The sequence below is a fragment of the Heterodontus francisci genome, chromosome 8 (genome assembly GCF_036365525.1).
Source record: "Heterodontus francisci isolate sHetFra1 chromosome 8, sHetFra1.hap1, whole genome shotgun sequence".
Classification (NCBI taxonomy): domain Eukaryota; kingdom Metazoa; phylum Chordata; class Chondrichthyes; order Heterodontiformes; family Heterodontidae; genus Heterodontus; species Heterodontus francisci.
The window spans coordinates 7441441-7468708 of record NC_090378.1 but is presented as its reverse complement, the minus strand read 5'-3'; the positions used below and the strand labels follow the sequence as shown (position 1 = coordinate 7468708).

Below are 27268 nucleotides of genomic sequence, written 5' to 3'. Positions count from 1 at the left end.
TAATCAGAAACTTGAATACTTTATTAATGGATACAAGATTAAGCCTCTGCCTGATCTTGTATTGGTATATGAATCATAGTTAACATGCAAGTCCCACGTGTCCACAATAACTTATATTAGGCCAGCTCGCTGGATGGAAGCACAGATGCCCTGAATTTGACCCGTGTCCTAATTCCAAACTGTACCCACCAGAGTACACCAACCTTTATACATTTCGCCCCTACTTCTGTCACAGCACCATCTGGTTGTTTGAAAAATGGTACAAACTGGTTTTGATCCAGCTCTGTAGTTGAGATAGTGAGCTCCATCCCTTCAGGGTTTCTCTTTGGCGCTTTCTCTACTTCTGTATCCATGGTAACCTCGCTTAATTATTTTAAATTTACACACTCCTAAAGCACGCGATACAATTCTTATCCAAGGGTCTATTTGTCTGCACGAATTTAGTTAATTCTTGCACCAGCTGCTTATTCTGTAAAGAGATGTTTCAGACATATGCTGTACCCTCTGTACTAGTTAACATTTCTGCTGCTTATGTCAAAGGTATCCTAACATTTTTTCTATTACCCCTAAAGCTACATCTTGGGACCAGCAGATAGAGGAGTGTTTAAGCTATTGCCAAACTCCATCTCAACTGATACCATGATGATTAACAGTCAAACAATAAGGTTAATTACCACGTAGCAGAGGTCATCTACAATTAAAAGGTCATTTTCATGTAGACAGAATAAGGATTTGATCAAGATAAAAAGCTTCCCAAACTGTATTTCACTCACCCCCCAAAAAAAAGATTCAAACCTTGGCTTCTACTAAATATAGAAAGCAGCTAATGTTAGAAAGTATTTACAGCACAGAAAAACCCAACTGCTCCATGCTGGTGTTTATGCTCCAGACGAGCCTCCTCCCACCCCTCTTCATCTCACCCTATTAGAATATCCTTCTATTCCATTCTCCCTCGTGTGTTTATCCAATTTTCACTTAAATGTATCTATACTATTCACCTCAATCACTCCCTGTGGTAGTGAGTTCCACATTCTCACTGCTCTCTGGGTTTCTTTTGAATTCCCTATTGGATTTATTAGTGACTGTCTTATATTTATTGCCCCGAGTTCTAGCCTGTCTCGACTGTACATTTCAAATCCCCCGCCCAGGTTACCTCATTCAGGACGGGATTTATACTCAACAGTTGACATGTTACTTTCAATACCAAATGTTATCGAGCAATTAAAAAAAATCAAAGAATACTAGAACATGTGGGCAGAACAATAGAATACAAGTCTGCGCTCAGGTTTCACATTGTGTGTTCTGCAAATTAGGAATGTTGTAACAAGTAATTCTAATAGGGGACAAATTAAAACTGCTTTACAACACTTGGGCCAGCTGTTCAGATGACAAGTTTGATTGTTACACAAGCTAAAATGGAACACTGGCAAAGTTTCCACTTCAAGTACTTGTCATAGCCGCACCACATCAAAATCAAAAAGTTATTTTTCTAAAAAAGGAAAAATCGGCGTCAAGTCCACACTAAAACACCACTATTAAATAGATTTCTCACTGGTTTCTTTTGGCACTCTGCAAAAGAAGTTTCACTCATGTCCGTTTGAAAAGAACCAGCAAATATATACAGCTTTATTTTAAAGAGCTTCCCACTGTATGTTCCACACAGCATTCACAATCAGTCTCGTCTTTGCCACTGTAACGAGCAGTCTGAAGCTGCAGGAAGCAAGCAGCCCTTCTGCAGGCTGAGTAGGGGAAATCGGGGTACCCAAGTTAACGTTTTCTTCAATCTTTTAAGCAAAACTCCTGCCTGAGAATTCGCTTTTCTTCTTCAACAAAACTTTTCTCTCTGTTGGCTTGCCCCTGATTTCGCTTCCTTTTCTCCTTCTGTTGGAATGTTTCAATCTTGCGTTTTTTCGCTGCGGAGTCCTCCTCATCCTCTTCGTCTGAAGGGGGAGAAAATATCCACCAATAAATAACTGTTTAACAGCTAATGATTGTGTTGACACTAATTACAATCAGTTTAATTACAGAGTTAGAAATGATCCAACTTGCCCTCAGTAGCAGGGTAGCGGGACTAGTTAGGTAAAGAGAACAGCCCATACTATGGGGTGCCATATCAGGAAATGCTTACAATACAGGGATGGTGCCTCCTCCATCTTATGTGCTTTGATCTAGGTGAGGGAAAGAACACAAAAAAGTAGGAAAATAGGAGCGAGAAAAATAAAATCCAAGACAAGCTTTTAGAATTTGGTTCCAATTGAAATGAATCGATAAGTGATCCCGAGACATATTTGGAAATAGGCTGTCAGAAATCTTTCAACCCATCACTTTGACGGCCATCTCAACTGTAACTGAGCTGAATTATTCCATCCACTAATACAAAAATCCTGCTAATTATTCCACTCCACCATGGATTTTCCATAACTTGCCAAAATAGAGTTGACTCGTCCATAACAGATAATGGAAATTAATCAGTTACTCATTTAGTATGTGAACGAAGCCAAGCTGAATACCATCAATACAATGAGGCAATGACTAGAGTAAAGGTTTGTCCTGTGAAGTTTCGGTAGATAATTTGGAAAGCAGTTAACTGAAGTGCAAATAATTCAGTATTCACTGTATGGTTAAAAAAATTTCTGCACCGGTTCTCCGAATGAGCAATTCACCTCATGCAATTCCCCCGACTTCTCCACATTCTTCCTTTTCCGATAACAGTCTAATTTCCGTCTGAATGCCTCGATTGAACCTGCTGCCACCACACTCAGGCAGTGCATTCTAGACCTTAATTACTCGCTGCGGGAAAAAGCTTTTCATGTCACTTTTGCCAATTACTTGAAATCTGTGCCTTCTCGTTCTCGATCCTTTCACAAGTGGGAACAGTTTCTCTCTACCTAGACCTCTCATGATTTTGAATACCTCCATCAAATCACCTCTCAGCCTTTTCTTCTCTAAGGAAAACAGTCCCAACTTCTCCAATCTATCTTCATAACTGAAGTTCCTCATCCTGGAACCATTCTCATGAATCTTTTCAGCATCCTGTCTAATGCCATCACATCCTTCCTAGGAGCGAGAAAAATAAAATCCAAGACAAGTTTTTGGAATTTGGTTCCAATTGAAATGAATCGATAAGTGATCCCGAGACATATTCGGAAATAGGCTGTCAGAAATCTTTCAACCCATCACTTTGACGGCCATCTCAACTGTAACTGAGCAGAACTCTACACAATACTTCAGCTGAGGCCAAACCAGTGTCTTAAACAAGTTTAACACAACCTCCTTGGCTCTTGCAATCTATGCTATTAATAAAACCTAGGATACTGCATTCTTTATTAACCGCGCTCTCAACCTGTCCTGCCACCTTCAATGACTTATGCACATATACACCTAGGTCCCTCTGTTCCTTTAGAACTGTACCCTTTGTTTTATATTGTCTCTCCATGCTCTTCCAAAATGAATGACTTCACATTTCTCTGCATTGTACTTGATCTGTCACTTGTCTTCCCATTCCACCAAATTGTCTATGTCCTTTTGAAGTTCAACACTATCTTCCTCACAGTTCACAATGCTTCCAAGTTTTGTATCATTCGCAAACTTTGAAACTGTGCCCGGTACACCAAGATCTAGCTCATTAATATATATCAGGAAAAGCAAGGGTCCCAACACTGATCGCTGGGGAACTCCACTACAGGCCACAAAACATCCATTAATCACTACTCTCGGATTCCCGTCACTCAGTCAATTCCATATCCATGTTGCTACGGTCCCTTTTATTCCATGAGCTATAACTTTGTTCACAAGTCTGTTGTGTCTCTTAGATACAAGCAGCTTCCAAAATTTTTTTCAGACTTTCTTTTAAATTGAGACACCATGGTGGATGGTCTTGAGAACATAGTGCAAGACAGCATCAAAACTGAACAGGGAAGTCATGTTCTATCAGTAATTGTCAGCTAGGAATCAAAAAGGGAGGGGGAAGGTAAAGTTTGAGAGTTACAGTCAGAAGGGGACAGAATATAATCTTACGACATTGAAGGAGGCCATGTGGCCCACCATGCCTACGCTGGCTCTTTGAAAGAGCTATCTGCTTAACTCTATTCCTCTATCTGTTCCCCATTGCTTTCAAACATTTGGCTGCTTTTTTTTAAATATATATAACGCTATTCTGGATTCTGTTTCCACCATTATTTGTGGTACAGTATCCCAGGTTCAAACAAACCCCTGCATAAAAAATTCTCCTAAACTTCCCTTTATTCTTTTGGTGATCTTAAAATGATCTCCTCTGGTTACCAACTCAGACTGGTGGAAATGGCTTTATCTTACAGAAACCCTTCATTATCTTCATCCCCTCTATCAGATGGCCTCGAGCCTCCTTCATCAAATAAAAACAACCCCAATTTCTCTAGTGTCCCCTCATAACTAAAGCCCTGAATCACCTTATGGAATCTCTCCACAGCCTATTGCAAGGCATCCAAAGGGCCAATTAGGAATAGGCAATAAATGCTGACTTGCCAGTGATACTCACATCCCATCAACAAATTAAAAAAAATTGAAAACTGGATACAACATATTAACTGTGGCCGAAGCAAGGTGTATTACCCTCTGCTTTTATACTGTTAGCCCCTCGGATCCAATATGTCTTTTTTAAAATTTAAAGATAGTTTTGCCAACTTGTGCTCCCAAAAGAATGGGTTAAAAAAAAAAAAGGGGCCTGGCAACTACCCTGGAACATCTGTGAATTAGCAGTACCAACGTTGTATGCCAGATGTGCGCTTTTGGATTGTGCTGGAGGCGGTTCGGGCTGTGCTGCAAACAATCACCGTGTTCGTCAGTGGGAGGTGGGTACCAGAGACAATCACCATGTTTTTGGGGAGGGGGGGAGGGGGGGGCGTGCCAGTGGTGATCATCGTGTTGTGGAGGGGTGCTATGTCACTGAGATATCAGCTTTGTCTTTATGCTCAAGTCCTGCAACGGGTCTTGAACCCACCATTAGATTTTTAGGGGGTCTTTACCCTCACTTTATCTTGATTGTTAGATTTGTCTTATAGCTGAGTGTCAGTACCTCACTGGTCCTGATATCTAGATAGCCTCACAGCAATGAACAGAAAGCCTTCCTCTGAGTTGAAACTGAATTCACCCCACCTCCATAGGACCTTTTTAGCACATCTACAGACAGCATCTTGAGCTTAACATTAGACCTATCAGACTTTATCAAGCAAAATGATTAAAGTAAAAACAAACAAGTGAGTGTATAATATATTCACAGTAAAGATTATAATAATCAGCTTCTTGAAATGAAAACAATAATCACATTCTATGCTCTGAGCTCTTCAGCTAGATTTTAAAGGACAGTGAAACCTGTAAAGTTTGGATACCCGGAGGACAAGTATCAGCTGTTTTATGCAGGTGTCCTCATTTTCAAAAATGGCCATTGTATGTACTGGAAAAAGTTTTAGAATAGGGAGTTCTTTATCCAGCATCTGCAGGGGCAGAGAAACCACTCTATCCCTGGGATAGAGCATACAAGCAGTTGATCCCACAGATGGGGTGCTTTCTCTGCTGCTATACATGCTGGCTAAAGACCTCTCCATTCAACAAAAAGAAAAAGAGGGTGTATGATGCATGTCAAGAAAATTCTTCCAGTGAGATCCAGGGCAAATACAGTAAGTTGAGAGGGGAGGTGAAAAGGAAAATAAGACTGGAAAAGAGAGAACATGACAATAGAATGGCATTCAACATAAAAAGGAACACAAAAATCTTCTACAGGTATGTAAATAGTAAGCAGGTAGTAAGAGGTGGAGTGGGGCTATGAGGGACAGAGAGGGTGGTATATGCTTAGAGGGGCAGGGCAAGGCTAATAGACTTAATGAGTACTTTTTATCAGTGTTCACTAAGTGGAATCGGACAAAATATCAGTAGAAGCGGAGAGAGTAAAGGCAATGGATAGGGTAAAAATTGAGAGGGGGGTGGGGAAAGAGAGGTACTAAAAAGGCTGACTATGCTAAAGGGGGATAAGTCACCTGGTCCAGATAGTTTGCATCCCAGATTGCTAAAGGAAGTGAGGGCAGAGAGAGCAGTAGAGCTTGCCATAATCTTCCCTAGATATGGGGGAGGTGCCAGAGGATTGGAGAGTGGGAAATGTGACATCCTTATTCAAGTAAGGGTGTAAGGACAGTCCTAGCAACTACAGGCCAGTTAGTTTCAGTGGTGGGTAAGGTCTTAGAAATAATTAGGGGGAAAGAATCAACAGACACTTGGAGAGGTTAGAGTTAATTAAGGAGAGCCAGCACAGATTTCTAAAAGAGAGATAATGCTTGACTAATCTAACTGAATTTTTTGATGAGGTAACAGAGAAGATTGATGAAGGGAATGCAGATGATGTTGTTTATATGCATTTGATAAAGTATCACATAAAAGGCTGGTTACCAAAATTGAGGCTCATGGAATAGGAGGTTCAGTGTCCACTTGGATAAAAAAAAGCTAGTAGTAAATGGTTGTTTTTCAGACTGAAGGATGGTAAACAGTGGTGTTCCCCAAGGGTCAGTGCTAGGACTACTGCCTTTTCTGCTATATATAAATGACTAGGATCTTGGAATACAGAACAGAATTTCAAAATTTGCCGATGCCACACCTCCAAGTTTGGTGTCAAGCAATGAGGATGATATGAACTGCCTGCAACAGGACATAGATAGCTTAGTAGAATGGGAAGACAGGTGGCAGATGGAATTCAATACAGACAAGTGTGAGATGATACATTTTGGCAGAAGGAATGGGGTGAGGCAATACATACCTAATGGCACTGTTCTAAACAGCACGCAGGAACAGAGGGACCTGGGGGTGATGTGTCGATCTTTGAAGGTGATAGGAGATGTTGAGCGAGAGTGGTTAGCAAAGCATATGGGATCTTGGGCTTCATAAATAAAGGCATTGAGTACAAAAGCAGAGAAGTTATGCTGAACCTTTATAAAGCTCTGGTTGGGGCCCAACTGGAGTATTACGTCCAGTTCTGGTCACCACACTTTAGGAAGGATGTGAGGGTCCGTGAGAGAGTGGAGAAGAGATTTACCAGAATGATTCCAGGGATGGGGGATTTTAGTTACAAGGTTAGGTTGGAGAAGCTGGGATTGTTCTTCCTGGAGCAAATGAGATTGAGGGGAGATTTGACAGAGGTGTACAAGATTATGACATGCATAGATAAGTTAGACAGGGGAAAAACTGTTCCCATTAACTAATGGTACTAGGACTAGGGGAGACAGATTGAAGGTTTTGGGCAAGAGATGTGGGGGGGAACGTGAGGAAAAACATTTTTTTACGCAGTGGGTGGTAATGACCTGAAACTTGCTGCCCGCAAGGATGGTGGAAGTGGAGACAATTAATGATTTCAAAAGGAAACTGCTTAGCCACTTGAAGGAAATAAACTTGCGGGGGAGTAGGACTGACTGGATAGTTCCGTGGAGGGCCGGCCTGAACTCGATGTGCCGAATGGCCTCCCTTCTGTGCTGAAAATGACTATGAAAAGCTGTTTCTTCCACAAAAGACTGCTACTTTGCAGTGACCTGTGATTTAACTTGTTGATACGCTGAAGGATATTAGTTTAGAATTTGTGAATGTCTATGCTTTTAGAGCACCTGATATTTTCTCTTTCCAGGTTAGTTAGGTCTCTCGATAAGTGTCCAATTTTTGCAGGTTTGTAATACCTGTTCACAGATATAACTGAAGAAATCAGTGTGTGTCTCGTGAAACTGTTTGGTTCTTTCCTCAACCGCTGCAGGTAATTATCACAACATTATTCAGCACAGTTGCCTGGATGGGTGCAGCTCCAACACTACTCAAGAAGCTCAACACCATCCAGGACAAAGCAGCCCGCTTGATTGGCACCCCCCCACCACTTTAAACATTCATTCTCTCCATCACTGATGCACAGTGGCAGCAGTGTGTACCATCTACAAGATGCACTGCAGCAATGCACCAAGGCTCCTTAGACAGCACCTTCCAAACCTGCGAGCTCTACCAACTAGAAGGACAAGGGCAGCAAATACATGGGAACACCACCACCTGCAAGTTCCCCTCCAAATCACACACCATCCTGACTTGGAACTATATCGCTGTTCCTTCACTGGCGCTGGGTCAAAATCCTGGAACTCCCTTCCTAACAGCACTGTGGGTGTACCTACCCCACATGGACTGCAGTGGTTCAAGAAGGCAGCTCACCACCTCAAGGGCAATTGTGGATGGGCAACAGATACTTGTTTTGCCTGTGATACTCTCATCCCATGAAAGAATAAACAAAAAATTGGTGGAAGGATTAGAGGGGAGTTGAGAATTTTTTTCACCCATAGGATTATGTGGTCTGGAACTTGCTGCCTGAAAGGGTGGTAGAGGCAGAAACCCTCAACACAATTTAAAAAGTTCTTGGATATACACTTTAAGTGTTGTGATGTACAAGGCTGCAGACCAGGAACTGGGAAGTGGAATCAGGCGAGCTAGCTCCTTTTTGGCTGGCACAGGCACCATGGGCTGAACAGCCTCCAGTTCCATAAAGTTTTGATTTTATGATTTTTTTAAAATTCATCCATGGGATGTGGGCGTCACTGGCTAGGCCAGCATTTATTGCCTATCCCTAATTGCCCTGGAGAAGGATTTTGACCTAGCGATAGTGAAGGAATGGTGATATAGTTCCAAGTCAGGATGGTGTGTGGCTTGGAGGGGAACTTGCAGGTGGTGGTGTTCCCATGCATCTCCTGTCCTTGTCCTTCAAGGTGGTAGAGGTTGCGGGTTTGGAAGGTGCTGTTGAAGGAGCCTTGGCAAGCTGACGCAGTGCATCCTGGAGATGGTATGTGTAATGAGTTCTTTTTAATATTGCCTAATGCAACATAAATGAGATTCATGGAGTCCAGCTGGTTGAAGATCTCAAACAGGTTTATTAAACTGAATTATATACAGTGCAGAGGTAACTTCACAGACTTTCCTCTAGGTATTAGTTACAGACTACCTCTGGCATGTAGTCACATGACTGCATCCTGGAACTTGGCCTATTAGCATACTAAGATCTTAAAGGAGCATCAGTCAAAGGAAATCATACAACATCCCCCTTCTTTCCAAAGATCAGTCTCACTGGCTAAAAGTAAAAACACTTAACAACACAAGGACAGAGATTGTGAAATTTTACAAATATGGAGGCTCAAAAGTCCATATATTGTCTGGTCGGTTTGACAACTCTTGCTCCAGGAATTTGCGTCTCATCTGTTGCTGTTCTTTCTGAAGTTTCTCCCTCTCTGCATTCAGTTTCTGTTGCTCTGCCTTCAGCCTGCCAACATACTCTGTTGCTTTTCTCAGGATGACCACTTTTGGGGCCTTGTCATTCTTGGAAAGTTTCAGCACCTCATCTCCGAGAGCCAATAGACAATGCTTCAACTCATTCCCACTCTGCCTCCTCAGGACCTTGCATGTCCTTCACCTCTCCTTATCCTCCGTGTCTGAAGGCTTGAGGCTCAAGGTCAAGGGCTAGTTTTGGGGCAGTACTTGGTCTCATGGAGATACCTGTCCGTTCTGGCTCGTTGTGGTGCTGTCGGCTCTCTAGAGAGCAGAAGTGAAGTTGTGCTATTGCTGGGTTTCCAGGCTGCATTGTGAGATACTGGCCGGGCTCTACAAGCGGGTTCTGGTCCTTGGAGAGTTCCCCCTGGCAATGCTCCCGTGGATAGTTATGACGATGAGGTCCTTACACGCTAGTAATCCTGCCACTGCTGGTCCACTCCTGTCTACAAGGTAGAATATTTGCGGTTTCCATGTTGACTTGCCATAGCTGCTTTGCATTCTCAGTGTGCCACTGCACGGGATGGGTGACCCATTGTATGCAGATAACTTGACAGTTGTCAGTTGTATCACTGATTTCCAGCAACTCCGGTATGTATCTTTCAGGATTCGGACTGGTATTTGCACTAGTGCCAGTGTCAATCTTGAACCTGAGTGTGTGTTTGCCAGCTTTCTTTGGGCACATGATCTTAACGGTAGCAAAAGCTTCCAGTTGGTTTGGCAGGTTCACAATGTGGAACGACTGCTCGTCTTTTGGCTGAGAATTGCTTCTTTGAGTCTTGTCTCAGGACTGTTTCACCGTGCACTTTGTGTATTAGCTTGCGTTTGCGCCAGTGTCTGGAGCTCTCCTTGCTGCTGGTGCCTTGTTTCTGCGCTTGTCGTCTGCGCTCTGTGACTTCTGGCTGCGTCTTCGGAGACAGATTTCTTGCATAGGCAGGCCCAGTTGTCTTTTGCATCGCATGCCTTGCACAGGTCTTGAAATGCAAGGCAACATCACAGTGAGTGGGACCAACAATACAGCTTGCTTACTCTTTTCGAGCTGGTTATGGTGCCAATACAGTTGGCTGCACCTAGTGCTTGCAGATACAATCACTAGCTCCATTATTCGGTGCGACAGCTCAGCTTCTGAGAAATCACATTCGGTGCCCTTACTATGACATCTAGTGACAAACTGGCCTATTGATTCCTGTGGCGATTGCCTGTCGGAGTTCAATTCCAGGTGTTGAATTCAAAATTCACTCTTAAGTCACAGCAGATTCTCTAGCACTTCCCATATCTTTGTCGGATCTTTCTGGTCCTCTTCGGATAAGCCTGAGGTTTCGATTCTGTGTAATCCCTCATTTCCAATTGCTATCATTTTTACAGCCTGTTTATCTGGTTCTGTAATTACTTGGTCAGTGAAGCATAACTGCATTCTCTGTTTGAAAGGTTGGAATTCAGGATATCCATGGCCTTCCAGTTCATGCTGGGAAATTTGGTATCCATCTTCCTGCATTTCTTTAGCTTTAAAACTTGCTTTAAGACTTATTCTTTGAATCTGTACTGTTTCCCCTTTTTAAAACTCTCTTTGCTGCTTTGATTGTCAGGAGCAGGTGTTTAGCAGTGCTTATCCGTTTATCTTGCTTTCAGCACTCTAGGTGGGAACAATGACTCAACCCATCACAGTGATTGATTTGCAGCCTGTGGTTCAGCTCTGTCTTCTGCAGCTGGAGACAAGTTGCTTTATCTTTACACTGTTTGGGCCAGTGTTTCTTTTTAACTTTCTGTCTTTTAGCTTTAGGAGAGTAGTTTTTAAAGCTGTTTGACCCATGGTCTTCAACTTAGACTTTTCTTCTCACCACAGTTGCCACCATGTAATGAGTCCTTTTCATGTTGTCTGATGCAACATAAATGAGATGCATGGAGTCCAACTAGTTGAAGATCTCAAACAGGTTTACTGAACAACTAAACTACTATATACAATGCAGAACTAATTATTTACAGAACCTTCCTCTAGGCGTTACAGTTAGAGTGCCTCTGGCATGTAGTCACATGCATCCTGGCACCTGGCCCATTAGCATTCTAAGATCTTAAAGGGACATCATTCTTAAAGGCAATCATACAACAGTATGAACTAGGGCCACTGTGCCGATGTGGAGAGAGTGAATGTTTAAGGTCGTGGATGGGGTGCCGATCAAGTGGGCTGCTTTGTCCTGGCTAGTGTCAAGCTCCTTGAGTGTTGTTGGACCTGCACTCATCCTGACAAGTGGAAAATATTCCATCACACTCCTGCCTTGTAGATCATCTTTTTCTTTGGCCTCCTTGTCTCGAGAGACAATGCATAAGCGCCTGGAGGTGGTCAGTGGAGCAGCGCCTGGAGTGGCTATGAAGACCAATTCTAGTGTGACAGACTCTTCCACAGGCGTTGCAGATAAAATTGGCTGTCAGGGCTGTTACAAGGTTGGCTTTCTCCTTGCACTTGTCTTTTTTCCTGCCAACAGCTAAGTCTCTTCGACTCGCCACTCTTTAGCCCTGCCTTTATGGCTTTCCGCCAGCTCTGGCGAACGCTGGCAACTGACTCCCACGACTTGTGGTCAATGTCACAGGACTTCATGTCGCGTTTGCAGACGTCTTTAAAGCGGAGACATGGACGGCCGGTGGGTCTGATACCAGTGACGAGCTCGCTGTACAATGTGTCCTTGGGGATCCTGGCATCTTCCATGCGGCTCACATGGCAAAGCCACCTCAAGCACCGCTGGCTCAGGAGGGTGTATATACTGGGGATGTTGGCCGCCTCGAGGACTTCTGCATTGGAGATACGGTCCTGCCACCTGATGCCAAAGATTCTCTGGAGGCAGCAAAGATGGAATGAATTAAGACGTCACTCTTGGCTGACATACATTGTCCAGGCCTCACTGCCATAGAGCAAGGTACTAAGGACACAGGCTTGATACATTTGGACTTTTGAGTTCCGTGTCAGTGCGCCATTTTCCCACACTCTCTTGGCCAGTCTGGACATAGGAGCGGACGCCTTTCCCATGCGCTTGTTGATTTCTGCATCTAGAGACAGTTTACTGGTGATAGTTGAGCCTAGGTAGGTGAACTTCTGAACCACTTCCAGAGCGTGGTCACCGATATTGTTGGATGGAGCATTTCTGACGTCCTGTCCTATGATGTTCGTTTTCTTGAGGCTGATGGTTAGGCCAAATTCGTTGCAGGCAGCTGCAATCCTGTCGATGAGTCTCTGCAGACACTCTTCTGTGTGGGATGCTACTGCAGCATTGTCAGCAAAGAGAAGTGCTCTGATGAGGACCTTCCGTACTTTGGTCTTCGCTCTTAGGCGGGCAAGGTTGAACAACCTGCCATCTGATCTTGTGTGGAGGAAAATTCCTTCTTCTGAAGACTTGAGCGCATGTGAGAGCAGCAGTGAGAAGATGATCCCAAACAGTGTAGGGGCGAGAACACAGCCCTGTTTCACACCACTCAGAATAGGAAAGGGGTCTGATGAGGCACCGCTATGCTGAATTGTGCCTTTCATATTGTCATGGAATGAGGTGATAATACTTAGTAGCTTTGTGGACATCCGATCTTTGCTAGTAGTCTGAAGAGACCACGTCTGCTGACGAGGTCAAAGGCTTTGGGGAGATGGTGGACAGGCATTGAGGAGTTAGGAGGTGACTAACTCCCTGAAGATTTCTCAGCCTCTGACCTGCTCTTGTAGCCACAGTATTTATGTGGCTGGTCCAGTTCAATTTCTGGTCAATGGTAAACCCCAGGATGTTGATGGTGGGGGATTCAGTGATGGTTAGATTCTCTCTTGTTAGAGATGGTCATTGCTTGGCACTCGTGTGCTACGAATGTTACTTGCTACATCAGACCAAGCCTGAATGTTGTCCAGGTCTTACTGCATGTGGGCACGGACTGCTTCAGTATCTGAGGAGTTGCAAATGGTGCTGAACTTTGCGCAATCAGTGAACATCACCACTTCTGACCTTATGACAGAGGGAAGGTCATTGATGAAGCAGCTGAAATGGGCCTAGTACAATACCCTGAGGAACTCCTACAGCAATATCCTGGGGCTGAGATGATTGGCCTCCAACAAGACCAACCTTCCTTTGTGCTAGGTATACTCCAACCAGCGCAGAGTTTTCCTCCCGATTCCCATTGACTCCAGTTTTGCGAGGGCTCTTTGATGCCACACTTGGTCAAATGCTACCTTGATGTCAAGGACAGTCACTCTCACCTCCCCTCTTGTGTTCAGCTCTTTTGTCCAGGTTTAGACAAAGGTTGTAATGAGGTCAGGAGCCCAGATGGAGCATTGGTGAGCAGGTTATTGCTGCGTAAGTGCTGCTTGATAGCACTGTTGATGACACTTTCCATCACTTTGCTGTTGATTGAGAATAGACTGAACGGGCAATAATTGGACTTTAAATCTATGCTTCCAGGTTAGTGACTTCGCTGCTAAGGGAAATAGGTCCTTCCTATCCACTCTATCTAGGCTCAATATTTTATACATCTCAATTAAATCTCCACTCAGCCTCCCCTGTTCCGAAGTAAACACCAGCCCATCCAATCTTTCATTATAGCTAAAATTGCCCATTCCTAGCAACATCCTTGTAAATCTCTGTACCCTCTCTAGCATGATCACATCCTTCCTGCAGTGCAGTGCCATGAACTGTATGCAATACTCTGGCTGTGGCCTAATAGTGTTTTGTGCAATTCTAGCAGAACCTCCTCTTATACTCCAAGCCCTGGCAAATAAAGGAAAATATCCTGTATGCCTTACTGACTGCAACTGGTTTCTAAATTTATCATACCCCATGACTAAGCTAAAGAAGTTGCTACAGAGCCAAGACTTGACAAAAATGCTTCATTATGTCACATCTGAACGCTTCTGGCACAGGGCAAGTGAGCTTCCTGCTGAGGCAAACCGACATTTAATGCCTGAGTGAACTGACCAAAAATGTGCCAAGTGTTTTCCAAAGGACGAGGGCTTGTACATACCTGATTCAGAGACTTCCGGCTCTTCTGGAAGCAAGGCAGCCTTGCGTTGTGGAGCGTCGTCACCATTATCCTGGTACATGCTGGACCACTTCACCGCCATATCCACACCCAATGGTGGCTTTTTCTCCTCCACTGCGTATGACTCTGGTGGGGGCACAGCATTCGTTTTCCAGACTTTGAATTCTTTTGGTGGCTGTTAAATTAGCAGAAATGCAGATTACAGTAAAACCAAGCATCAGCACAAAAAAAGGTTCTAACAAAATCTTTTCTCTTCACTTTTCACTAATCCCAAAATGCTAGTAAAATGATCTTGCATTTATCCAGCTTCTTTCACGACCTCAGGGCATTCTAAAGTGCTTTAAAGCCGATGAAGAACTTTCTTGAATTGTAGTCACTGGTGTAATGTTAGAAGCTTGGCAGCCAATTTGTGTGCAGCCGTTTCCAACAAACAATGACCAGATGATGACTGAGGAATAAGTATTGGTGTGGACACCTGGGGAAACTCCTTTGATTAGTGCCATTGGATCTTTTATATTCACCTGAGGGGGCAGATGGGGGTCTGGATTTAACGTCTCATCTGCAAAACAACGCCTCTGGCACTGCAACGCTCCCTCAGTACTGCACTGGGAGTGTCAGCCTAGATTTTGTGCTCAGGTCTCTGGAGTGGGACTTGAACCCACAACTTTTCCGACTCAGAGGAAAGAGTGCTACCCACTGAACCACAGCTGGCGTTGTGTAATTTAACTCAGTTGTTTTAGTGTTGCCCCTTACAACTGAAGTGGGAAATGATTCTGCAATGAAGATAGACTAGCTATCTCACAGTGATCATTTAAATGCAGAACACTGTGAACATTATGCAGCTAAATGAGAGGAAAGTCAATGGCCGCATTCTGCTGAGAGTCTTAATTGTAACATGTTGTGCTCCATTCCATTAATGTCTAACCTTGATGGGTAACTACACAATTTGCAGTGATTTCTACACTTTCAACTCCCAGTCTCTCGTTTTAAATTGCAAATTTAATACAAGCACCAACTACCATCCAATTTTCTCAGCTTCTTCTTTCGGAACTGCCTTCCACATTACAAATATAGCATAGTGGGAAAATATCAAAGTAGGAGATGCTTTGTTAAGATAAAGTAAAGCGAGCTTTATGCTGCATTTAACTGTGCATTGCCTGATCTGCAAGCACTTGATGCAGACACTGGGTGAGGGAATATAAAGTGTTTGCTCTGCAGATATGAAATATTCTTTTTAAAGAAAATTTAAATAAATAAAATAAGTGACGAATCTCTCCAGGCTGCCCTCACTACTCCCTGGCAGCTCTGCCTAGTCACTCTGCATAAAAATAAATCAGCAACTTAATTACTTGGATTATGCCTCCTTTCAGTTGTTAATGTTCTATAGAAAACATTCTCTCTACAAACTCTGCAATTCTGGCCTCTTGTGCATTGCTGATTTTAACTGCTCCACCACTGGCGGCGATGTCTTCAGCTGTCTCGGCTACACCCTGGAATTCCCTCTCTAAACCTCTTCACCTCCCTATCCTCCTTAATACAAACTTCTTTGAATAAGCTTTTGGTCATTCTTCCTAATTATCTCCCTTTCAGGCTCAGTGTTGATTTTTTATCTGATTATCTTTCTGTAAAGCATCCGAGGACATTTTTCTATATTAAAAGGTGGTATAAATGCATGCTATCACTGTTATTGTACATCCTCACACTGCAGAAACACAACACCATCATCCTACCAGCTTCTGTTCTTTGCATCTTATCTAAAAGATTGTGTTTCTTTTGGCCAAAACTTTGGGCTGGATGTGGTTTAACCCACTGACTTTGTTGCTACAAGGCTGCCTCTATACTGTTACAATAGCAACAGAACTTGTAGGTTGCATATAGTGACTCCATTATTACAGATCAATCATTGCTATAAGTGATTGGGATTGATTTAATGCCTATCTTATGTATTCTGTAACTATCCTCCACTCCATCAATAACCCTGCTTTTAATCAAGAGATGTTGCTGTAGTTTTGTCCACGAGTTCTAATTGTGGCAGTTTTTAAAACTCTAGACACTGTTTGCCAAAATGTGCTGTTTAAATATACCATTTGCCGAGCAAAATAGATTTGATTGGTGTACAATATACTGCGTGCCGTGAATCCTGCCTTAAGTCACATCCTGCCTTCAACTCAGGGGCCGACATAGCGGTGTCATTAGACACTCTGGAACTTGGTATTTTCCAATTTCAAATCACTAAGTTTAATATCCTCAGACTCAAAGTCCAAAGATGTATTTTACTTGCTTTCAAAGTCAAAAATCTAGTAACTTACACCTAATTCACTGTATTTAGGTACTCTGTGGGTGGCCTAAACCATCTGGCTAATGGTCACAATGTTTTGGCACATAGAACCATAGAAAAATTATGGCACAGAAAGAGGCCATTCAGCCCATCGAGTCTGCGCCAGACAAAAAAACTAGCTGCCCAATCTAATCCCACCTTCCAGCACCTGGTCCGTAGCCTTCAAGGTTACAGCACTTCAGGTGCAGGTCCAGGTACCTTTTAAATGAATTGAGGGTTTCTGCCCCCACTACCATTTATGGCAGTGAATTCCAGACACCCACCACCCTCTGGGTGAAAAAGTCTTTCCGCATGTCCCCTCTAATCCTTCTACCAATCACCTTAAATCTGTGCCCCCGGTAATCTGTTACATCAACACAAGTTATCAGGAAGACCCGTCTTTCCCTGCTTTTTTTTTAAGCACTGGACTAATTTTCCCTTCCTTTTGTGGGCATATTTATTTAATCTTCCACCAATCATCTCACAATTGGCTTTGTCGCCGTTTGTTAGATTTTATACTTTAGGGAAGTCATTCCAAACATTGCAGAACTCTGCTCAGTTAACTGCTCGCATCACCAAGTAACTAGGGGTTCAGAAACCCTGGATTAAGGCGAGGGAAAGAAAGCCAATGAAGTACTTTCTTTGAAGTGGAGTCACTGCTGTAATCTAGAAAACACAGTATCCAATTTGTGCACTGCAAGCTCCCACAAACATCAATGTGATAATGGCGAGATAATCCATTTTAGTGATGTTGGTCGGAGGATATTGGCCCCAGGACACCGTGGAGAACTTTCCTGCTCTTCTTTGAAATAGTGCCATGGAATCTTTTACAGCCACCCAAGAGAGCAGGCAGGGCCTCAGTTTAACGTCTCAAGCGAAAGACAGCATTAGGAATGTCAGCCGTGAGACTGGAACGCACAACCTTCTGATTCAGTGGTGTAACCGCTACGCAGTAAGTCATGGTTAACAGTTGGCCAAAGTCCCCATTCATGACCTGCCACTGGGATCTCATGGGCAATTCTCAAAATCTCACTCCAGGATTCCTGGGGAACAACCACCTGACAAATTATAACCCAAAAAAGTGCTGGAAATACTCAGCAGATCTGGCACCATCTGTGGAGAAATCCCACAGACGCTGCCAGACCTGCTGAGTATTTCCAGCACTTTGTTTTTATTTCAGATTTCCTGCATCCGGAGTATATTGCTTTTATTTAGTGAACTAAAGCCCAGTCCTCATCAGCAGGCCTCTGGGGAGGTCTCCACTTTCTCATTGGAATGTTATTCTTAATATAATGGCACTCGGACTTTTTCAGCTTCTACCTCAGAGCATGCCGTCTGAGACAACCTTCTTTGGTCAGCCTCTTCCTGTTGGACCTCAACCAATGACGACCTTCCATACAATTCACAATTGTTAGCTCTGGAGCTTGAAAAAAAGTCTCAGCTAACCAAACAGCTGAACTGCCCTCTACAACAACTGAATCTTTCTCATCATGTCGAATCTTATGAGCCTGGGATCTTGTTACCACACACTCTGGGAATATTCCGGAAATTCCTCCTGCAAAACTTCAGTTTCAGCAACCTCAACTGACTTTTTCAGAACTACTGGAGTCACCAATACTTCATCCCCAGCTAAGTCATTCTCTAGCAACAAATTCACCCCTTCGATATGCAAATGGGACAATTTCCACTGTTAGCGGACTGGTGACTAAATCACATTGCAAATTAACCTTATGTAATGGAACGGATAAATGACCCCCCCCCCACCATGATCATTGCCATGATTGTTACCTGAGCCACACACAAATTGGCACAGGGTCAAGTAGATTAGAGAACTAAATGCGTGGCTCAAAGAGTGGTGTAGGAAGAAGGGGTTCCGCTTCTTGGGGCACTGGCATCAGTACTCAGGGATGAGGGAGCTATTCCATTGGGATGGGCTTCACTTGAAATGGTCTGGAACCAGTGTCCTGGCCAATCGCATAACTAGGGCTGTGAACATGGCTTTAAACTAATAGGGGTGGTGGCAGTCGGGGCGGGAGGTTTTGGGAAAGGAAAATTTAGAAATCCGAAGAGAGGGGTCAGGGCATCGGAGCAGGATAGTGATGTGGGTAATTCGCAATAGAATGGGACAGAGAGTTTAACAAAAATTGTACATTGGCAAATAAGGTCATTGCAGGGAATAGAGGTAAAAAATGAAATTAAAGTTCCTTTATATGAATGCACGAAGCATCTGTAATAAGATCAATAAACTAGTGACACGAATAGAGGTAAACAATCGATCTAATTGCTATTACTGAGACATGGTTACAAGGAGATCAAGGTTGGGAAATGAATATTCCAGGGTACACAATATTTCAGAAAGTCAGACAGAATGGCAAAGGAGGAGGGGTAGCCCTGATTGTAAAGGATGGCATAAGGACATTAAGAAGGGATCTGACCTCCGAAGATCATGAAGTAGAATCAGTTTGGGTGGAAAATACGAATAGCAGGAGTCAGAAAACACTGGTGGGAGCAGTTTACAGGCGAAACAGTAGTTATATTATTGGACAGAACATGAAATGGGAAATTATTGAAGCATGCAAAAAAGTTAATGTATTAATTGTGCGATCTTTAATCTGCATATAGACTGGGACAATCAAATTGGCAACAGTGGTCTAGAAGATGAATTTGTAGAATGCTTTCGTGACAGTTTCTTGGAGCAAACATTGTAGAATCAACTAGGGATAAAGCTATCTTAGATCACGTTTTCTGTAATGAAGCAGGGTTAATAAGCAATGTCATCGTAAAAGATCCACTGGGAAATAGTGATCATACAATACCACTGAATTTCACATTAAGTTTGAACGTGACACATTTCAATCACAAAGCCAATTCCGAAGGTATGAGGGGAGAACTGGCTAAGGTTAATTGGGTAAATAGACTGGAAGGTAAGGCGGTAAATGAACAATGGGAAACATTTAAAGAAACAATTCAAAGGGTTCAACAAAAGTACACTGCATTGAAAAACAAAAACTTGACAAGAGCCATCCGTGGCTCACTCAGGAAGTTAAGGAGAGTATTAGACTAAAAGAAGAGGCTTACAATGCTGCAAAAAATAGTAGCAAGTCTGAGGACTGGGAGTGTTTTAGAAACCAGTAAGGTTTTAGGCCACCAAAAAGTTGGTAAAAAGGGGGAAAAAAAGAATGAGACTGTAAACTAGCCAGCAATATAAAAACAGATTGTAAAAGCTTTTATAAGTGCATAAAAAGGAAGAGAGTAGCTAAAGTAGACATTGGTCCCCAAGAGGCAGAGACAGGAGAAATCATCATGGGGAATGAGGAAATGGCAGAAGCATTGAACAAACATTTTGCGTCTGTCTTCACAGTAGAAGACACAAATTCCATACCAGAAATAGGTTGTAACCCAAGGGCTAAAAACATTGAGGAAATTAAGGAAATTGATATCAGCCAAGTAAAAGTATTGCAGGAACTTGAGGGACTAAAATCTGACAAGACCCCAGGACCAGATGGCCTACATCCTAGGGTTCTAAAAGAAATAGCTGCAGAGATAGTAGATGCGCTGGTTATGATTTTCCAGAATTCCTTAGATTCAGGAATGGTCTCGTCAGATTGGAAGTTGGCAAATGTTACACCGCTCTTGAAGAAAGGAAGTAGAAAGAAAACAGGGAACTACAGGCCAGTTAGCCTAACAGCAGTTGTTGGGAAGATGCTGGAAACTAGTATTAAAAAAGTCTTAACATTGCATTTGGAAAAGTATAGTATGATTAGAGTAAGTCAGCAAGTTTTACTCGAGGGAGATCCACCTTGTACGGGTCCCAACTTCGTCAGAAACAGACCCAGTGATCCAGGGAAGTAAAGCCCTCCCTCCTGCACCATCTCTTCAGCCACACAGTCATCTGCTCTATCCTCCTATTCCTAAACTCACTAGCATGTGGCACCGGGAGTAATCCAGAGATTACAACCTTTGAGGTCCAGTTTTTTAATCTGCTGTCTCGCTCCCTAAATTCTTGTTGCAGGACCTCATCCCTCTTTCTACCTATGTCGTTGGTACCAACGTGAACTACAACCTCTGACTGTTCACCCTCCCCCTTCAGAATGTCCTGCAGCCGCTCCGTGACATCCTTGACCCTAGCACCAGGGAGGCAGCATACCATCCTGGAATCACGTTTGCGGCCACAAAAATGCCTATATGTACCCCTTACGATAGAGTCCCCTATCACTATGGCTCTCCCACTCTTTTTCCTCCCCTCCTAAGGGAAACAACCCTAGCCTATCCAGCCTTTCCTCATAACTGCAACTTTCAAGCCCTGGCAACATTCTTGTAATTCTCCTCTGTACTCTCTGTAAGAACTATATTCTTTGCTGCCATCAATGATTGAGTGGCCCCTGTATCCCTAAACAGCAGGCGTGCCTGCGTAATCTGAAAAGCACAGGGAAGTCAGGTCCCGAAGGATATAGAAGCTTTGTGCTCAAGGCCAGCATTTATTGCCAATCTCTAATTGTCCACTGAGTGGCTTGCTAGGCCTTTTCAGAGGACAGTTGAAAGTCAAACACATTGCTGTGGGTTTGGAGTCATACGTAAGCCAGACTGGGTAAGGACAGCAGATTTCCCCCCCCAAAGGACATTAGAGAATCATATGGGTTTTTATAACAATCTGGTGGTTTTGTGGTCACTGTTACTGTGACTAGCCTTTTGTTCCAGATTTATTAATTAATTGAATTTAAATTCCATCAGCTGCCATGGTGGGATCTGAACTGTCTGCAGAACATTATTGCAGGCCTCTGGATTTTTAAATATATATTTTATTATTTATTTTTAAACCATGTGCTAGTCTTAAAGTTGTTTTTCATGTTTTTGCTTTCGGTCGAGCTGTTCCTTGTTCTGCCAATAGCACTCTCTCTGGACAAAAAACTATTTAGCACTGCAAATGCCTTTTGTTCCATGACACCTCATTTAATCTCTCCTGCCCTCCATACTATCACAGACCATCCCTTTTGTTCTCCCCGCCGCCACCATCCCCACGTCACCTGCTCAAAGATTGTTGCATTTCTAACCTTTGCCAATTCTGACGGAACGTTAACTGTTTCTCTCTCCACAGATGCTGCCAGACCTGCTACGTATTGCCAGCACTTTCTGTTCTCTGGATTACTAGTCCTGTAACATTCCCACTACTCTAACACATGTAAACTGACAACACCCAGATCTACCTCACCACCATCTCGACTCCTCCACTGTCGCTAAATTATCATACTGCTTACCCGACATCCAGCACTGGATCAGCAGAAATTTACTCCAATTAAATACTGCAAAGACTGAAGCAGTATTCAGGCCTCACCACGAACATCCATTCCCTAGCCATCAACTCCAACCTTTTCCCTGGTAACTGTCTGAGACTGAACAAGTCTGTTTGCAACCTTCGGGTCACCTCTGACCCCAAGAAGAGCTTCTGACCTCATTTGTGCCATCATTAGAGTCATAGAGAGATATAGCACCGAAACAGGCCCTTCAGCCCACTAAGTCTGTGCCGACCATCAACCACCCATTTATACTAATCCTATATTAATCCCATTTTTCCCTCTCACATCCCCACCTTCCCTCAATTCTCCTACCACCTACCTATACTAGGGGCAATTTTTTGCAATGGCCAATTTACCTATCAACCTGCAAGTCTTTGGCATGTGGGAGGAAACTGGAGCACCCGGAGGAAACCAATGCGCTCACAGGGAGAACTTGCAAACTCCGCACAGGCAGTACCCAGAACTAAACCCGGGTCGCTGGAGCTGTGATGCTGCGGTGCTAACCACTGTGCCGCCACTAAGCCCACCTATTTCCACCTCTCTAACACTGCTCGAATTTGCCACTGCCTCAGCTCATCTGCTGCTGAAATTCTCATTCATGCCTTTGTTACTCTAGACTGGACTATTCCAACACATTCCTGCTGGTCTCCCACATTCTACTTCCCATAAACCTGAAGTCATCCAAAACTCTGATGCCTTGTCTTAACTTGCACCAAGTCCCACTCCCTCATCACCCCTGTGCTCGCTGACCTACATTGGCTCCTGGTCAAGCAACATCTTGATTTTAAAATTCTTATCCTAGTTTTCAAATCCTGCCATGGCCTCACCCCTTCCTATCTCTGATCTCCTCCAGCCCCACAACCCTCCATGATATCTGCACTCCTCTAATTCTGGCCTCTTGAGTATTCCCAATTTCAATCAGTCCACCATTAGTGACAGCATTTTCAGTTGCCTAGGTCCCAAGCTCTGGAATTCCCTCCCTATACCTGTGTTAGGACCCATGCTCTTCCACATATATATTAATGATCTAGACCCTGGTGTACAGGGCATGATTTCAAAATTTGCAGATGATATGAAACTTGGAAGCATTGTGAACTGCAAGGAGAACTTCAAAAGGACATTGACAGGTTGGTGAAATGGGTAGACAAGTGGCGGATGAAATTTAATGCAGAGAAATGTGAAGTGATTCATTTTGCTCGGAAGAATGCGGAGAACCAGCACAAAATAAAGGGTAAAATTCTAAAGTGGGGGGCAGGAACAGAGAACCTGGGTGTATACGTGCATAAATCATTGAATGTGGCAGGACAGGTTGATTAAGCACACAATTAATAGGGGCATAGAGTACAAAAGCAAGGAAGTTATGTTCAACTTGTATAGAACACTGGAGTAATGTGTCCAGTTCAGGGCACCACACTTTAGGAACGATGTGAAGGCATTAGAGAGTGTACAGAAAAGATTCATGAGAATGGTTCTTGGGATGGGGAACTTCAGTTACATGGATAGATTGGAAAAGATGAGACTGTTTTCCTTGGAGGAGAAGGTTGAGAGGAGATTTGAAGGAGGTTTTCAAAATCATGAGGGGTCTGGACATGATAGATAGGGGAAAACTGTTCCCAATGGTGGAGGGATCAAGAGCAAGAGTGCACAGATTTAGGGTAACTGGCAACAGAAGCAAAAGATTTTTCATGCAGCAAGTGGTTAGGATCTCGAATGCACTGCCGGAGAGTGTGATGGAGGCAGGTTCAATCGAGGTATTCAAGAGGGAATTTAACGGTTATCTGAAAAGGAAGAATTTGCAGGACTAGGGGAAGGCAGCGGGGGAATGGAACTCGGTTAACTGCTTCTTTGGAGAGCTGTAGCAAACACGATGGGCCAAATGGCCTCCTTCTGTGCTGTAAAAATTATGAGAGTCTCCATAAGAACATAAGAAATTGGAGCAGGAGTAGGCCATTCAGGCCTCCGCTATTCAATGAGATCATGGATGATCTTCTACTTCAACACCACTTTCCTGCCTATACCCGTATCCCTTGATGCTTTTAATATGTAGAAATCTATAGATCTCTGTCTTGAATATACTCAATGATTGAGCCTCCAAAGCCCTCTGGGGCAGAGAATTCCAAAGATTCACCACCCTCTGAGTGAACAAACTCCTCCTCATCTCAGTCCTAAATGGCCTGCCCCTTATTCTGAGACTGTGTCACATGATTCTAGACTCCCCAACCAGGGGAAACCTCCTTCCTGCATCTACCCTGTCGAGCCATGTAAGAATTTTGTATGTTTCAATGAGACCACCTCTCATTCTTCTAAACTCCAGAGAATAAAGGCCCAGTTTATTTAATCTTTCCTCGTAGGACAATCCCTCCATCCCAGGAATTACTTTGGTGAACCTTCGTCGCCCTCCCTCAATGACAAGTATATCTTTCCTTAGGTAAGGAGACCAAAACTGCACACACTACTCCAGGTGCGGTCTCACCAAGGCTCTATATAATTGCAGTAAGACAGCTTTACTCCGATACTCAAATCCTCTTGTAACAAAGGCCAACATACCATTTACCTTCTTAACTGCTTGCTGTACCTGCATGTTAGCTTTCAGTGACTCATGAACAAGGACACCAAGTCCTTCTGAAGTTCAACACTTCCCAGCCTCTCACCATTTAAGAAATACTCTGTATTTCTGTTTTTCATACCAAAGTGGATAACTTCACATTTCCCCACACTGTATTCCATCTGTCAAATTTTTGCCCACTCGCTCAGCCCCTCCAAATCCCCTTGAAGTGTCTTTGCATCCTCCTCACAACTCTCACTTCCACCTAGTTTTGTCTCATCTGCAAATTTGGAAATATTACATTTAATCCCCACATCCAAATCATTGATATAGATTGTGAACAGCTGGGGCCCAAGCACTGATCCTGACAGTACATTTATTCCTACTGTTTTCTGTCTGTTAACCAGTTCTCAATCCATGACAGTATATCACCCCCCTCCCCAATCCCATGTGCTCTAATTTTGTTTGCTAACCTCTTGTGTGGGACTTTATCAAAAACTTTCTGAAAATCTAAATATACCACATCCACTGGTTCCCCCTTATCTATCCTGCCAGTTATATCCTCAAAAAACTCCAACAGGTTTGTGAAACGTGATTTCTCTTTCATAAATCCATGTTGACTCTGCCAATCCTACCATTATTTTCTAAGTGTCCTGTTATCACATCCTTTATTATAGATTCTAGTATTTTCCCTACGACAGATGTTAGACTAACAGGTCTGTAGTTCCCCGTTTTCTCTCTCCCTCCTTTCTTAAATAGTGGGGTTAAAATTGCCACCTTCCAATCTGCAGGAACCGTCCCAGAGTCTATAGAACTTCGAAAGATGACCACCAATGCATCTAATATTTCTACAGCTACCTCTTTCAACATGTTGGGATGTAGATCATCAGGTCCAGGGGATTTATCTACTTTAAACCCCATTATTTTTTCCAGTACTTTTTTTTAACCAATATTAATATGTTGCAGTTTCTCATTTACACTAGTCCCTTGATTCTCCATTATTTCTGGTAGGTTTTTCCTCTGTGAAGACAGACACAAAGTATTTGTTTAGTTTCTCTGCCATTTCCTTATTCCCCATTATAAATTCTCCTGACTCCGCTTGTAATGGACCCACATTCGTCTTTACTAATCTTTTCCTTTTTGCATATCTATAGAAGCTTTTACGGCCTGCTTTTATTTTTCTCACTAATTTATTCTCATATTCTGTTTTCCCTTTCTTAATCTTTTTCTTGGTTCTCCTTTGCATAATTCTGAAATGCTCCCAATCCTCAGGCTTACCTTTTTTGGCAACTTTATATGCCTCCTCCTTTGATCTAATACAATCCTTGATTTCTTTTGTTAGCCACAGTTGGAACAATCTTCCTTGCTGGGCTTTGTACATTAAAGGAATGTATTTTTCTTGTAAACTATGTATTAGTTCTTCAAATGTTAACCATTGCCTGTCTACTGTCATACTTTTTAAACAGTTTCCCAATCCACCATAGCCAACTTTCCCCTCATATTGTCACAGTTCCCTTTGCTTAGATTTAAGACGCTAGTTTCTGATTGAACTAGCTTTCAAACTTAATATAAAATTCTATCATATTATGGTCACCCTTTCCTAAAGGCTCCTTTGCAACAAGATTAATTAGCCCTATTTCATTGCGCAATACTAGATCTAAAATAGCCCATTCTGTAGTTGGTTCCTCAACGTACTAGAGTCATAGAGAGATACAGCCCTTCGGCCCACCGAGTCTGTACTGACCATCAACCACCCATTTATACTAATCCTACATTAATCCCATATACGCTACCACATCCCCACTTTCCCTCAATTCTCCTACCCCCTTCCTACACCAGGGCAATTTACAATGACCAATTTACCCATCAACCTGCAAGGTCTTTGGCTGTGGGAGGAAACGGTCCGGAGCACCTGAAGGAAACAGGGAGAACTTGCAAACTCCACACAGGCAGTACCCAGAACCAAACCTGGGTCGCTGGAGCTGTACGGCTGCGGTGCTAACCACTGCGCCGCCCTGTACTGTACTAGAAAACCATCTCGTACACATTCCAAGAATTCCTCCTCCACATTAGCACTAATAAAGTTTACCCGATCTATCTGTAGATTGAAATCCCCCCATGATTACTGTATTACCCTTGTCACATGTACCTCTAATTTCCTGATTTATACTGTGATTTACATTAACACTGCTGTTGATGGCTGGGAAACAACTCCGACCAATATTATCAGCTCATTGCTCTTTCTTAGTGCCACCCAAACTGATGCCCATGCACCTCGACATTTTGCTTTCCTCTTTTAAGACTCTCCATAAACCAACCTCTCGGACCAAGCTTTTGGTCATCTGATCTAATACCACCCCTGCATTCGCTGTGATATTTTGTTTTAAAATGCTCCTGTGAAGCGCCTTGGGATGTTGAAGGCGCTATGTAAATATAAATAGTTGCCGTCTCCTCGCCATGCAGCCCTATCAGCAGATTCTTTCCCCCTCTGGGCTGTTCACCCCGGCCCCACACTCACCTCCTCCGGGGCCCGCACCAGCCGCCGCTCCCAGTCGATGAAGCCGCTCCTCGGGCTGCCCAGGAAGCTGGGCCTGGAGACGCTGCCGAACAGCTCGTCCGGCCTGGGCAAAGCGGCCCGCGGGCCCGAGCCTGGGCCTCCCGCACCGCCGCTGTCCGAGAGGAGGGCGGCCGGAGCCTCTGGCCTTTCCGAGGCCGAGTCGCTGTCCGACTCCGAGCTCCCGTAAGCGGCGAAATACGACAGCGGGTCGCTGGAGGCCTCCGCCATGGCAACCAACCCCCGGCCGCCAA

At 43.6% G+C, this 27268-nt stretch overlaps 1 protein-coding gene across 1 annotated transcript; it reads right to left on the bottom strand.

Annotated features, from left to right (window-relative positions):
- On the bottom strand, positions 1-27268 carry c8h1orf52 (chromosome 8 C1orf52 homolog). Its single transcript, XM_068036594.1, has 3 exons — positions 26979-27268; positions 14287-14479; positions 1-1940 (listed from the first exon to the last, which is right to left on the bottom strand). Exons 1-3 carry the CDS (start codon positions 27243-27245, stop codon positions 1780-1782), a joined length of 621 nt encoding a protein of 206 aa, XP_067892695.1. The 5' UTR covers positions 27246-27268; the 3' UTR covers positions 1-1779.

What these genes read in the sequence shown, in the direction of transcription:
- c8h1orf52 (XM_068036594.1), bottom strand. Translation starts at nt 27,245, where the DNA reads ATGGCGGAGGCCTCCAGCGACCCGCTGTCGTATTTCGCCGCTTACGGG. An exon ending in TGGTGCGGGCCCCGGAGGAG is followed by an intron (nt 14,480 to 26,978) that starts GTGAGTGTGGGG and finishes CTAATTTAACAG; the next exon opens with CCACCAAAAGAATTCAAAGT. An exon ending in GCCGGAAGTCTCTGAATCAG is followed by an intron (nt 1,941 to 14,286) that starts GTATGTACAAGC and finishes CTCCCCCTTCAG; the next exon opens with ACGAAGAGGATGAGGAGGAC.